Genomic DNA, 14,487 nt, shown 5'->3' on the forward strand with positions numbered 1-14,487 from the left:
GCAGGGAGATCGCGGAGCTGCGGGCCTTTGTCCCTCTGTCCAGCCTGCCCCTGCGCTTCTGGGTGAACGTGATCAAGAACCCGCAGTTCGTCTTCGACATCCACAAGAGCAGCATCACGGACGCCTGCCTGTCGGTGGTGGCCCAGACCTTCATGGACTCCTGCTCGACGTCCGAGCACCGCCTGGGCAAGGACTCGCCCTCCAACAAGCTGCTCTACGCCAAGGACATCCCCAGCTACAAGAGCTGGGTGGAGAGGTGGGCCCCAGTGTGTGGGGAGGCGGGGCTGGGACCCCAGGGGACGCGGCTGCTGGGCGAGGGAAGAAGGCCCGGAGGCTGGCCTGGCAGCCGGGGCAGGGGCTTTGGCTTCTGTGGCGCCTGCTGGCACGACCTCCTCGGGGCCCCAACAGGTACTACCGGGACATCGCCAAGATGGCGTCCATCAGTGACCAGGACATGGACGCGTACCTGGTGGAGCAGTCCCGTCTCCATGCCAGTGACTTCAACGTCCTGAGCGCGCTCAGTGAGCTCTATTTCTACGTTACCAAGTACCGCCAGGAGGTGCGTGCCACCCCCTCGGGCCCCTGCTCTTTGGCTCTGAGGGTACAGCTGGTGGCAGAGGCAGGGGTGTGGTGGGGGCCAGCGAGCCCAGCTCTTGGACTCCTCACAGTTCCTCCCCCAGCCAGGCCCTTAAGGTGGCACAGGTGACATGCTCTGTAGATGCTGGGATTCGAGGGACCCAGTAGAGAAGCCACTGGCTGGAGCGCAAAGTTCTGGTCCGGCAGAAGTTAGGGGCTGGGAGCACACGGAGGGCTGGGTTGACGGGCTGGGGCCAAAGGTAGGCGCGGTCAGCCCGCCTGCCCGGTTTGTGGCTGGAGAGTCAGGGAAGACAGATGCGCCGGCTCCAGGGTTGGATTGCTGGCTGGAGATGAGAATGGGTGGGCCCGGACAGGGCCCCGAGCCTGGATGAGCTCCCCGAGGCGGGGGCCATGGGCAGCTGGAGAGGGAGACGTGGCCCAAGAACTTGAGTGGCCCTGGGACATTCAAGAGGTGGCAGAGAAGAGGGGGGACTGGCTGCAGAGTCTGAGGAGGCTCGGGAGGGGCCCCCGAGTGCCAGACGGGTCCCGGAACACGCGTGAGGACCCCCCCCCAACCCCGCCCTGGGCGTCAGGGAGGAGGGAGCGATGGGCTCTGTCGGGTGCTGCCCACCGTCACGGAAGGTGAGGCCCGAGATCGCGGAGACCTGGGTGAGAGAGGTCTGGGGTAGGGTGGGGTGGGGTGGGGGTTAGGAGGGACGGGAAAGGGGGGCCTCCAGTCCAGACCACCCTGTGGGAGGGGCTGTGTGCTGGCTGTTGGAAGGCGGGAAGAGGTTGTGCAGTCGGAGGAGGGGTTGGGGTCAAGGAGGAGCTGCAGGCCCTTTCGGAGGCCAGACGCTGGGCCCCTCCCACGTGGGAGGGGCGGGGGGGCATCGGGGGTGGGGCTTGGCCAGGAGGAGCCCGCCCCTCAAGAGCCCGGCTCTGGGCCTCTTCCCGCAGGTTCTCACCGCTCTGGACCGAGATGCCTCTTGCCGGAAGCAGAAGCTGCGCCAGAAGTTGGAACATATCATCGGCCTCGCATCCAGCAACAGCTAAGGGAGGTGGACCCCGTGAGGAGGGGGCTTCTCAGTCCTGAGCCGTACTCCCGTGCAGAGGGGCGTCTCCCGCCTGGGTCCCGGGGCTGAGCCCTGGATCGGGTGGCATGAGGTCACCGGGCCAAGATTGCCCTGGCACAGCCGGGCCCCCGTCACTAGTGCCTTGCTTTGGGCCCTGCGTGGGGAGGGGGTGACCGGACCAAGCCCCCGACCCCGGCAGCAGCAATACCCCTGCCCTCCTGCCCTCGTGCCGGGGGTTGTGGTTGCCCCTGCCCTCCTTGCTATTTATACCCCAACCACCTATTTATTTAATTTATCTCCACCTCACCGTCGTCGTCTCCATCTGTAAATACGCGCCCCCTCCTCCCCCGGCCCCCCTACCCCCCCCCCCACCCCCGAGGTTGCCAGCCTCACTCACCTTCTCTCCTTGAGCCCTCCCGGCTCCCCTGTGACATGGTCAGCCTTGGCCTAGCCTCTGGCCCCGCCCCCTTGCCCTGGCTGGCCCCACCCATGCCGAGGACGGGCCTCGGCACCAGCAGTCCTTGGGGCCGGTGAGGCACCGAAGTTGCCCTCGGACGGTGGCTCGGCCAAGGGGTCCCCCTGCGGCCACTGCAGCAGCCCCTCCAGACTTCTCGGGCCGGGACTGTACCCCCTCCCGGGGCCCCGTTCTCTCTGAGCGCCTGGAGAGCTCGAACCAGGCTCCTGCCAGGGCGTGAGCTGGGCCTGGGAGCACCAAACCTCCCTTCTCCGGGCCCTGCTGCTAAACCCCCTCAGTGTGGTCTGCGCGTCCAGACCCCTCATCCGCTGCCCTGTCCTGCGCCCGCCCCGAGGGGCAGAGGCGGCAGTGCCTTACTCCTTTGTCCTTCTGCCTCCTCAGAGGAATCTGGCCCCGGCCCGTGCTCCTGGAAACCCAATTGGCCCCTTTTTCTCTTTTTTGCATGAGGTTTTCTTTGTCCCTGTAATTTTTTTTCCTAATTAAATGTTGAGAAATGGATGCAGTGTGTGGCTTTGTCCTCGGGGCAGGTGGCTGCTCCCAGGACGTGGAAGCAGGTGGGGAGGCTGTCGGACTCTGCATGAGCTGCTCGCCCTTGATGGGGGGAAGGGTGACCCGTTACAGGGTTTCTGAGGACTTGAGGTGCTCTAGGGCGACGTCCAATCCATCAGTGAGTCCTGGTGGCTCCGCCTTCAAGACACATGCAGAATCCGCCCCCTTCTCCCCACCTCCACTGCCCCCAACTGGTCCAAGCCGCCCTTGTCGCTTGCCTGGATGCCAGGGTACCCATTTCTGCCCTGGCCGCCCTCAGCCTCTTCTCAGCTTGGGAGGCACTGGGACCCTCCCTCTTAACATACACGGTGGACCTTGTCCCCACTCTGTTCAAAACCATCCAGGGCTTCATGGCCCCCGAACGCCTTCGTATCTGACAGCTCTTTGCTGTCCCAAGTGCACTGCAAACACTGTGCTCCTACCTACCTCCTACCTCTTAGGCCACACACCTGTTCAGGTAAGCCGGGTGGGGAGAAAGCAGGATGCGATTTTAAATCGAGCCAGAGGGATCCGCAGAGGAAGAGGGTTCCAGACTGAAGAGAACCAGTGCAAAGGCCTTGAGGCAGTAGCCAGCCTGGCATGTTTTGTTTTTTTTTTAATAAACTTACTTGAGGGCTTCCCTGGTGGTGCAGCGGCTGAGAGTCCGCCTGCCGATGCAGGGGACACGGGTTCACGCCCCGGTCCGGGAAGATCCCACGTGCTGCGGAGCGGCTGGGCCCGTGAGCCATGGCCGCTGAGCCTGCGCGTCCGGAGCCTGTGCTCCGCAACGGGAGAGGCCGCAACAGAGAGAGGCCCGCGAACCGCAAAAAAAAAAAAAAAAAAAAACCCCAATAAACTTACTTGAGGCAGGAGCCAGCCTGGCATGCTTTTTTTTTTTTTTTTTAAATAAACTTATTTATTTATATTTTTGGCTGCGTTGGGTCTTTGTTGCTGCGCACGGGCTTTCTCTAGTTGCGGCGAGCAGGGGCTACTCTTCCTTGCGGTGTGCAGGCTTCTCATTGCGGTGGCTTCTCTTGTTGCGGAGCACAGGCTCTAGGCACGCGGGCTTCAGTAGTTGTGGCTCGCAGGCTCTAGAGCGCAGGCTCAGTAGCTGCGGCGCACGGGCTTAGTTGCTCCGCGGCACGTGCGATCTTCCCGGACCAGGGCTCGAACCCATGTCCCCGGCATTGGCAGGCGGATTCTTAACCACTGAGCCACCAGGGAAGCCCCCGGCCTGGCATTTTTGAACGGCTAAGGAAGCCAGTGGGGCTGAACCACGATGAGCAAGCGAAAGGGTGGGAGTGGAGGATATTGGAGAGGAAACGGGCTGGATCACATCTGGCTTTTTTTTTTTTTGGCTGCACTGGGTCCTCATTGTTGGATCTTCGTTGCTGCGCGCAGGCTTTCTCTAGTTGTGGCGAGGGGAAACTACTCTTCGTTGCAGTGCATGGGCTTTTCATTGCGGTGGCTTCTCTTGCAGAGCTTGGGCTCTAGGCGCGCAGACTTCAGTAGTTGTGGCGCACGGGCTCAGTAGTTGTGGCACATGGGCTTAGCTGCTCCGTGGCATGCGGGATGTTCCCGGACCACGGATCGAACCCGTGTCCCCTGCATTGGCAGGTGGATTCTCAACCACTGCGCCACCAGGGAAGTCCCTCACATCTGGCTTTTCAGGCCACTGTAAGTTCTTTGGCTTTGTCCCTAAGAGTCCCTTTTGGAGATTCTTTCTAACAGAAGAGTGACGCAATCTGACTTATGTTTTAAACCAACCTGGCAGCTTCACCAGTTCACCTGTCAGGCCAAGGCAGTAGGCTGATTCTGGGCTTTGCTGGGTGAGGGAGGGAGAATCAGATTGACGTCGGGCCCTGGAGCCTGGGGTACTGTAGCTCGGGAGCTGCCGGCAGAGAGGATCCTGGGGATCTGCAGAGGGTCCCCCTGGAGTATCATGGGGTGCTGATCGGCTCAAGTGTGTGAGGAAACCGCCCCGGGCCTGGGAAAGGGCTGCCAGGAAGGATTACAGGGAACTATGCTCAGGGCTCAAGCAGGCCCTAGATGAGCACCTGTCCCCACTGGCCAGAATGGAAACCTCGGAATTCAAGAGGCCTGAGGGAGGGCACTCAGAAGGGTCTTGCCTCAGTAGCGGGAAAATAATTAATTCTACAGTAGAAGCTGCTCTAGCGCCACGTAGCAAATCTTAGAAGCAAGATTCTAAAGAATCAAATTGTCTCCAAGTAACCGCAGCACCTAAGAACAAAGTTCGAGTATGTTTACGGACACAAAAGTAGCCAGCACCCAAGGGAAAACATACAAGGTCTGCTATCCAAGCAAAAACACTGGGCATGAAAATAGTAAGTAAAGACCAGCCCACTAGAAGGGGATAGATAGAGCAATCAATAAAAGGCAACCAGATTGGAGAGGAAGAAGTAAAACTTCCATGATCGCAGGGTATTTTAGAGGGAGCTAACTGCCCCTGCCCAGACCCTGAGCCAGGTGCGCCAGCAGTTTTCTTCACTGATCTGGAACAAAGCCAGTAAACTACAAAATTCCTAGCCTAGTGCTTCTGGGTTGTTTGCTCTTTTCACACACACTCAGTTTTTTATTTTTGCGGGACGCTAACCTAATGGTGACATAGATGTGGGGAAACCAGAATTGTGGTGGGAGGGCACAGTTTCTGGAGTGAGTAGAATAGAACCATTTGGGGAGGAGGCAGAGGGACAGTGGCGTGAAAGTGCTCAATTCTCATCTCCCCATCGATAATTAAAGTCTTAAAAACGGTTTTTAAAAAGGGAAGAAAGAAAAAGACCCTTGCCGTAGCCACCAGAGCTGCTGCGTGCTGGCGGGGGAGATGCTCCATCATCACCGTCTTCGCCACGCCCACCGCCACCACCCCCAGCACCAGCATCTCCCTCCCTCCAGCCCACACTGCCAGAGCTCTCTGGGTTCTGTGCCGGCAGACTCCGTTCACGCACATGCAGGAACAGGGACCGGATCTCCCCCGCACTGGCTTGAAAGAATCCCCTAAATGCAGCCAAAATATATGAAACACAGGCTGTGAAGAAACTGGGCCTCAGGTGAGGGAGGACCGTCAGGGATCTCTGGGAGCTGAGACCCCGAAGAGGTGAGCCGTGCAGCTGCCCCAGCTTGCTGTCTACACGGACTGTCCGGACCGACTCCAGCCGCCTCCCCGGGTCTCGGGGGTGGATCGCAGAGCGCACGCAGCCGGAGTTGGCGGGTGGAGGACCGGAGGGGACACAGCGGCACAGGGAGAGAACCGTGCCCAAGGGCGCAGGGTCCATTGGAGTGCGCCGAGGACCACTGAGCGGCATCAGTGTGGAAGGGAACTCTGCGAGGCGGGGGACAGGGCCACCCAAAGGATGGAAGGTAAGTCTGCCCAGCGCTCGAGCAGGACAGGGACTGGGGGCTGTCCGCACCGGCCAGAATGCAAACCTCGTAACTGGGGAGGCATCCTGAAGGGGGCTCAGAAGGCCCGCGCCTCAGTAGTGTGGGAAAAAAATGAATCCTATGGGACTTGCCCGGCGGTCCGGTGGTTAGGACTCCGCACTTCCAATGCAGGAGGTGCGGGTTCGACCCCTGGTCGGGGAACTGAGATTCCACATGCCACGGGGTGTGGCCAAAAACTTAAAAAAAAAAAAAAAAAGTGAACCCTACACTGAAAGCTGCTCTGGTCCCACACAGCAAATCTTCAAAGCAAGACTCAAAAGGATCTGTCCCCAGTAACCTGACAGCATCCCAGAACAGAGCTCAAAAAATATGTCTAGGAATACAAAGATACCCAGCACCCAGGGAAAAAAAGGCCCAACGTCTGACACTGAAGAAGAAACTACCAGGGATACAGAGCAGCCAAATCCAATCCTTAACCAGGAGAAAAATTCATCACTGGAAGGCACGCAGATTGGAAAGGAAGAAGCAAAACTGCCTTTATTCTGAGAAAACGTGATCAATGATGAAAATCCAACGGCATCTACCAAAGAGCTACTAGAATATAAGTGAGCTTATTTGAAAGGCTGCAGGATACAACACCTTTTACAGGAAGCTAACTCCTTCTAACTGAAGGCTCAAATGACTGTCCTAGCACTTTTTCTTCACTGATCTGAGACAAGGCCAGTAAGCCACAAAGCTCCTATTCGAGTGTTTCTCGGTTGTCTGCTCTTGTCATACAAACCCAGTTTTTAAAAAAATTTTACCGAGGAGACCCAGTAGTGACAAGGATGTGAGAAGCCAGCATTCTGGTGGGAGGGTACACTTTCTGTACAATTTGGAGAGCAATTTCACACACTGCAGTGTGAGAGCTTTACATATTTAACCAATTTACCTCTTGTAGTCTATCTTAAGAAAACAATCACTCAGGCAAAGCTCTACGTACAAGCATTCCACTGAATCATTACCTATATAATAAGGCAAAAATTGAAAAGAATTTAAACATTCAATAATGTATCTTTTATGCATCCATTCAATAATGCTTTTGGAGAATTTTTAGAAAAAGGTTCATGTTAGATGAAAAATATGAGGAAAAATGCTAAACTTGCAAAATATTATTACTGTTACACATTTACTACATAAATACCACTATAAAACTAAGAAAATATTCCAAAATGTTGACAGTAGTTAATACTGAATGACAGACAGGACCTATCCTCTTCCATTTCTTAAACTGTCTTCAGTTGCGTTGTACTACTTGAATATCTGCATCACAGAACCTCCCCTCCAATTTAAGGACAGAGGCAAGAAGATTTAAAGGTGCTGTAGTTGAAAATCAAGTCAGACATAGCATCGTAGCTCAGTTTTTGTTTTTGTTTTTTAAAGATGTTGGGGGTAGGAGTTTTATTAATTAATTAATTTATTTTTGCTTTGTTGGGTCTTCGTTTCTGTGCCAGGGCTTTCTCTAGTTGTGGCGAGCGGGGGCCACTCTTCAACGCGGTGCGCGGGCCTCTCACTATCGCGGCCTCTCTTGTTGCGGAGCACAGGCTCCAGACGTGCAGGCTCAGTAGTTGTGGCTCACGGGCCCAGTCACTCCGAGGCATGTGGGATCTTCCCAGACCAGGGCTGGAACCCGTGTCCCCTGCATTAGCAGGCAGATTCTCAACCACTGCGCCACCAGGGAAGCCCCATAGCTCAGTTTTATTTCCAGTAGTTAAGAAACATTTAAGCACCAAACAAAGTAAGTGAACCCTCAGCACCCAAGGGCCAGTAGAGGCAAAAGATGAGGCCCCCATAATAAAGTGGCAACTACTACAGAAATCACTGCCCTAGGAGGGATGCACTGTCTAGGAAGGGGCACAAGTTTAGACCTTAATCCCCTTCTCTAGCCCTGGCTTAGCGTGCAACGGGGGGCCCAAAGCGCTGCATGGTCCGTATCACCAGAGAAAGCTGGTCAAGAAAGTTGACGATGGAAATTTGGAGGAGGTGGGAATCTTCAGCTCTCCAGTGGCTAAAAGTGATGGAAAAAGAAAATCAAGGTGATGGTAGCAACCCCTCCAGTCCCTCTCTGGCTCTGCCCCTCTGTGACACCGAAGCCGCTGCCATCTCCATCGGGTCCAGTGCACCGCGTCACCTCCCTAGATCCAACCCTGGAGTATCTCCGAGTCTCCAATAGAGCGCCCTTGGGGGAGTCTGGCCCGGCCACCTGCTGCCACTCCCAAGCAGCCCCTTCTAGAACTTACACCGCCAGGACGCTGCCGCTTACTGTGAGCTCCTTCCCAACAGCCCCATGGTGCAGTTCGGCATCTGGGGCCAGGGACCCATGGGCGATCTCCGCCTCCAAGGTGGACGGGAAAGGCACACTTAGGGCGCTGATGGAGATTCGGTTAAGGCAACATTCACACGGATCTGGTGCTTTGGGCCCTGTCTCAGGGCACCCTGACCAGCCTCACCCCTTTCAGAACTGCTTCCAGCCCCCCAGACCACGCCCGGCCCTAATCCACCCCAGCCGCCCCGCTGCCCCGTGCTCTCATTTCTTCGCCCCCAGGCGCCCCGGGTTTCCTTCTGCTCTTATTTCTCCCCCTCAAGACCACCCCGCTGCAGCCCCTGACTCCCCCTTCTCCCCTTCGCTCCCAGGCTGCCCCTGACTCGTGCGTCCCTCTGTCCCACCTCCCACTGCACGCAGTCTGCAGCCTATTCCCCACTCCGCCGTCGGGTAGGATACAATACGTGTGGCCGGCTTCCCGGCCTTCTGGCTGTGGACGCGGGGTGTCCGCCCGGCCCCGGAGAGTGCTGTGCCGGCGCGGCACACAGAGCTCCGTCGTTTGCAGCGGCAGCAGCACCCCCGCTGCGAGGGCCGCCCCGGCACCCCCTGCCCCCGCTGCCCCCCTGGCTGTCCAGGCCTTCAGCGCCGCCCGCCATCCTGCCTGCGCCTGCTTCCGCCTCTGCCGCCTGCATGGCTGCAGCGCGCTCTGCCTCCGACTCTGTCTTCGGGCCGCTGGTCTCCCCATCCGCTCTCTCCGCGGTCGGCTGAGAGACAAGGGCTCCTTCCTGAAGCTCCGCCCCCTCGCGCTGACTCCGCCCCGTGCGCCTGCGCAAACAGGCCCCGCTGAGGCCGACGGGGTGCGTGGTGGCTTCCCGCGGAACCGGCCTGGCTGGGCGTTCTCCAAGACTCCCTTGGCCGCAGAGAAACTGAGGCTCCCTCCCAAAGCCCTGGCCCTTCGCAAACTGTGTGACGCGATTTTAACTTCCTTTTTCTGTTTTCCTGCAAGTTTTTGACAGTGCCCTTATACGACTTTTTTTTTTTTTTTTTTTTTTGCGGTACGCGGGCCTCTCAGTGCTGTGGCCTCTCCCGTTGCGGAGCACAGGCTCCGGACGCGCAGGCTCAGCGGCCATGGCTCACGGGCCCAGCCGCTCCGCGGCATGGGGGATCCTCCCAGACCGGGGCACGAACCCGTGTCCCCTGCATCGGCAGGTGGACTCTCAGCCGCTGCGCCACCAGTGAAGCCCTTATACGACATTTTTAATCAAAAATAAGTTTTTAAACTGACGTGAAATTTCCGATGGTGATAGTCCTGTTAGTTTTCTATTTTCCTACTTTGTAATCATAAGGAAGGGCAAAAAGCTGAACTGGATCACCGAAGCCTGTTGGATCTCCCCGAAAATAAATCCTAAATCACCCCACTTCTCTCCACACAGTAGAATCAGTTCTTAATTTTTGATATAAATCACATCATATCATGTCCTTGCTTAAAATCCTGAAACAGTTTCCCATTGCCTTTGGAATCAAAACCAAACTCCTTCCTGTGTGACCTGGCTCCCGGCTCCTCCACTCTCTGCCCCCACCTGCCCACTTCCTCACTCTGTGCAGCCTCTAGGGTCTTTCTTTTCTCTGCTCCTGACCAAGGGTGGCCTGCCCCCGTCCCCCTTTGCACTTACTCTTCCTCTTTGGAAGACTCTGTCCCCAGACTCCCGTGGCTGGCTCCTTCTTGTCGTTAAGATGTTAAGATCTTCGCTCCAGTGTCACCTCTGAGAGGCCTTCGGGATCACCAATCTAACATACTACCTCCAGGCACCCTTCATCACATTTGCCCATTTCAGTCCGTTGCCTTTCTAATAATCTGAAATCGTAACTTTGTTTTGTTCACTTCTGTTGATGTACTGTCTCTGGTACCCTTTCACTGCAGTTTATGCAGTAGGTGCTTTGCTGCTTGTCGGATGAAACAGTGTATTTAAACAAGTACAAAACTCAGTGTCTTGGGCCTAGCAATGCCACATGTAGGAAGTTACTTCACAAATATGAAACAACATATTTATAAAATTACTCACTGTAATATAACTGGTAATAGAAAACTATTGGACACAACGCACATATCCATCAGCAGGGAACTGGTGAAATCAATTGTGGTTCATTCATACAATAGGCCTTTTTTCTGTTTGTTTTGTTTCTAATTTAATTTTATTTATTTATTTTTTACATCTTTATTGGAGTATAATTGCTTTACAATGGTGTGTTAGTTTCTGCTTTATAACAAAGTGAATCAGTTATACATATACATATGTTCCCATATCTCTTCCCTCTTGCGTCTCCCTCCCTCCCACCCTCCCTGTCCCACCCCTCTAGGTGGTCACAAAGCACCGGTCTGACCTCCCTGTGCCATGCGGCTGCTTCCCACTAGCTATCTATTTTATGTTTGGTAGTGTATATATGTCCACGCCACTCTCTCGCTTTGTCGCAGCTTACCCTTCCCCCTCCCCGTATCCTCAGGTCCATTCTCTAGTAGGTCTGTGTCTTTATTCCCGTCTTAACCCTAGGTCTTCACACAATAGTCCTAAGCAGCAGTAAAAAGAATGAAAATCTCTAATGAAAAATGAAATGATTTCCAGGATATATTGTTATATGAAAATATGTAAAAAGCAGGGTGCAAATGACAACTGCACACACGCTCACAGACACACATGCTTATTGGGGAAAAAAAATATAAGGAGGATGGAAAACCCTGAAACTAGTGAAAATTATCACCTATAGGGGGTTGAGATGGGTATGAGATTTCTTGTAATATATCCTTTTGTATAGCTTTGACTTTGAACCATGCAAATATTTTATATGTTCAAAAATACATTTGAGGGACTTCTCTGGTGGTCCAGTGGTTAAGACTCTGCGCTCCCAATGCAGGGAGCCGGGGTTCGATCCCTGGTCAGGGAACTAGATCCTGCACGCTGCAGCTGAGACCCAGCACAGCCAAATAAATAAATAAATAAATAAATAAATAAATAAAATAGATATATATTTGAAAGAGTGAAAAAAAAGCCAAAATTGAATATAAACAAAAGCAAATAAGCCTAACTGCATATCCAGTTGATAACAGAACCACACAGAGAAAATAAGTCAGGTACCTTCCAAATTCAGCCCTCTGACTGTGCTCCCTTCATGGGATATATTCTAAGGACAGAAAGACTCCGCTTTATTCCCAGTATGTATGTTGTTGGCAATGATGGTGTCGAGGTGATTGTGGAGCCTATGGTAGACTGTATCTGGTAGAGGACATGAGTAAATATATCCATACATGGATGTTGACAGGAGCATCGCTGTGGAATGAGGGAAAAGAACTGTACTGCCAGATTGGAATTGGGGACTGCGGTATGAACTCTTAAAAAATAGATTTCCTACTTTTGTCCAGTGAAAGAGTCTAGAAGCAGTGAAACTCCAGTAGCAATGAACACACCCTGTACCCAGACCTTGGTTTCTCAATACCATTCTCCACTAAAAGGAACCAGAGGTCCTTGGAGAGGTGGAAGATTCTAGGTATGGGGCAGGAAAAAATACAAGATGAGCCTGGAGCAACTTGTGGTGCCAGAAAGTAAGGACATGCTTGAAAAGCAGAAGGAAGAGGCATGTCAAAAGGACATGGGAGCCAACCAGAAAGAACCAAAGCTAGAATATCTGAGCATCCAAAAGGCTATTAAACCTTTTGGAGGAGGCACCAGGGAAGGTAGCATATGTGTATTCACTTTAAAATTCCATTGAGCTGTACATTGACGATTTATGCACATTGCTCTATGCATGCTATAGTCCAAAAAAAAAAACAAAACAATGCAGGGACTTCCCTGGTGGCGCAGTGGTTAAGAATCCGGCTGCCAACGCAGGGGACACGGGTTTGAGCCCTGGTCCGGGAAGATCCCACATGCTGCGGAGCAACTAAGCCTGTGTGCCACAACTACTGGGGCCGCACATTGCAACTACTGAAGCCCACGCGCCTAGAGCCTGTGCTCCGCAACAAGAGAAGCCACCGCGGTGAGAAGGCCGCGCACCGCAGTGAAGAGCAGCCACCACTCGCCACAACTGGAGAAAGCCCGCGCGCAGCAACGAAGACCCAACGCAGCCAAAAATAAATAAATCAATAAATTTATTTATTTAAAAAACAAAGAAACGATGCGTCCACCATGACAATTGTGGAAAGGGAAAGCTCTTTATAGAGAAATGCCAACTAAAAATTGTAGAAAGAAGGAAAGCATGAGAAAACCACCATTTTGCAGCCACCAATGCAATTCATCCAGCTGGGGATCATCCTTGGATGGTAAAACCATTAGATAAAGCTTGCTGGGGAAAAGATAGCCACTGGGTCTCAAGGTGTCACCCAGATTACTTGTGCACTGGGGAGGGAAAATGCAACTTTACAAGGGAGTCACAGCCCAGAGCTGTGGCCTGAAGCTCAGAGACAGGGCTGGGATGAGCCACAGACACGGGTGCAAAACACAGAAATGGTGATGAAGGTGGACAGGCTCCCCAGGGAGTGACATGGAGAAGGGGTCCGGGGACAGAGTCTCGGGGCCCCCCGACAGTAAGAGATGGGGGTGTGGGGGGAGAACCAGCAAAGGAGCCAGAGGAGTGAGCCACCAAGTGGAAGGAAAAGCAGAGAGGGCGGCAGCAGAGGTGGCCAGGGGCAGGTCCCCAGGAACTAGGGGAGGCTGCTCTGGCTGGGCCCTGGAGGGGGACAGGGGCGACTGTCTCTCCTGCAGGCTTTTCAAGGCCCGGAGGGCTGAGGCTGCCACGGCTGTCGCGTCTGCTGCTGGCAGGGCCTGGCACGGCTGAACAGCTCCTGTCCCACCTACTGGAGCTGGTGAGGCCCGGTCTCATCCAGGTCTGTGGGGAAAGCCTGCAAGGCGCCAGCAAATTGTGGGCACGGCTGATCTGTCACCTGGGTGCTTCCAACTCCATGAGCCCCACCCCCAAAGAAACGCTGCTTTCCTCTGAGTCTGCCCCTCCTCCTGTGTGCCCGTGGGAAATGGCACCACAGGCATCTCATTCCAGGTGCCACAGCCCATTTCTGTCTGCGAGGCCACTTCAGCTGGGCCCTTCACTCATCCTGCCGTCTCCTAGCGGCACTGTGGTCACCACAGGGCTGTGAGCTGCACCCCACAGCCCTGGGGATCAGCGACTGGCTCGAGGTCCCTCCGTGAGGAGCGGACAGCGGGTCTCGGGGCCCCACAGCGGCCAGGGGCCAGGGGGTAACAGGTGGGTCAGCACCCACCTCCGGGGTGGACACTTGGCCCAAGGGGTACAGTGCCCACGATAGACATTCCGGCCCCTGTGGAAGAATCTCAGCATTCGGAGCCTGCGGTGTACATGGGGCCACCCCGAGAATCTAAGGGCAAAGGCGGGATGCAGCCTGCGGCCATTCTGTCTTCACGTGCGGTCGCCCGTCTCCTCTCACGATGGCATGGGCCTTCCCACCCGGGCCTCCCATCTCTCGGGCCGGCAGCATCTCCTCCCTCTCCATGTTCCCGCCCCGGCCCTGCCCCTCCACAGCTACACCCGGCTGCGCAGACAAGCTTCCGGAAGCAGGGGTCCGCGGTCACCGTCACGGCCCCTTCCCCACGGCGCTGCCGACGACCTTCTTGCTACCGAGGCGAAAGGAGGCTCTGCCATGCCCTCCCTGTGCTTCTCGGCACCACTAGACAACTCCCCCCCACCACGTCTTCCTGGAGGGGCGTTCTTGGCCTCTGACACCGAGCTCTCCCTGCGGCCTCCACAGCGTCTCCAGTTGGTGAAGTCCCTCATGGCCCAGTCCTCTCCCCTCTTTTTACGCCACGCTCCCAGGGAAGCCGTCTCATCCGTCCTTACGGCATCTAGGCCATCGTGTCCACAGGCCGCTCCCGAACGTCATGGAAGGCTGCACGGGGCTGTGGAATCAGACCGGGTCCAGATCCCAGTCAGTTCTGTCAGCGAGGCGCCTACCATACACCGTGAAGACGCCACTCCTGTCTCCCTGTCCAGCCTGATCTACCCGCCGCCGACTTCCTGACCCCCCTGTCCAACTGCCCAGCAGATGGCTTTGTCACCCCCAAGCCGGGAGGCACTGGCACAAGGGACTCAACAACCGCCTCTAGGGTCTGTCT

The 14,487-nt window shown here is 55.2% G+C and overlaps 2 protein-coding genes across 6 annotated transcripts in view; one reads left to right on the forward strand and one right to left on the reverse strand.

The window, feature by feature from the left end:
* PLXNA3 (plexin A3) overlaps positions 1 to 2,622 on the forward strand; it is a 31,609-nt gene extending 28,987 nt beyond the window's left edge. For all 5 annotated transcript variants that reach the window (XM_032618821.1, XM_032618819.1, XM_032618820.1 and 2 more), the window contains 3 exons: positions 44 to 256; positions 409 to 559; positions 1,534 to 2,622. In XM_032618821.1, coding sequence (XP_032474712.1) covers positions 44 to 256; positions 409 to 559; positions 1,534 to 1,629 — 460 coding nt within the window. In that variant the 3' untranslated portion in view covers positions 1,630 to 2,622. The remainder of the gene's footprint in view (positions 1 to 43; positions 257 to 408; positions 560 to 1,533) is intronic.
* A 3,940-nt stretch (positions 2,623 to 6,562) lies between these two features.
* On the reverse strand, positions 6,563 to 14,149 carry LAGE3 (L antigen family member 3). The gene is made up of 6 exons (XM_032619046.1): positions 13,994 to 14,149; positions 13,803 to 13,907; positions 13,504 to 13,703; positions 8,813 to 9,178; positions 8,331 to 8,459; positions 6,563 to 8,098 (listed from the first exon to the last, which is right to left on the reverse strand). The coding sequence occupies exons 1-6, from the start codon at positions 14,147 to 14,149 to the stop codon at positions 7,984 to 7,986; spliced, it is 1,071 nt and encodes a 356-aa protein (XP_032474937.1). The 3' UTR covers positions 6,563 to 7,983.
* Between the last annotated feature and the right edge of the window lie 338 nt (positions 14,150 to 14,487).

The sequence above is a fragment of the Phocoena sinus genome, chromosome X, assembly GCF_008692025.1.
Source record: "Phocoena sinus isolate mPhoSin1 chromosome X, mPhoSin1.pri, whole genome shotgun sequence".
Taxonomy (NCBI): Eukaryota; Metazoa; Chordata; class Mammalia; order Artiodactyla; family Phocoenidae; genus Phocoena; species Phocoena sinus.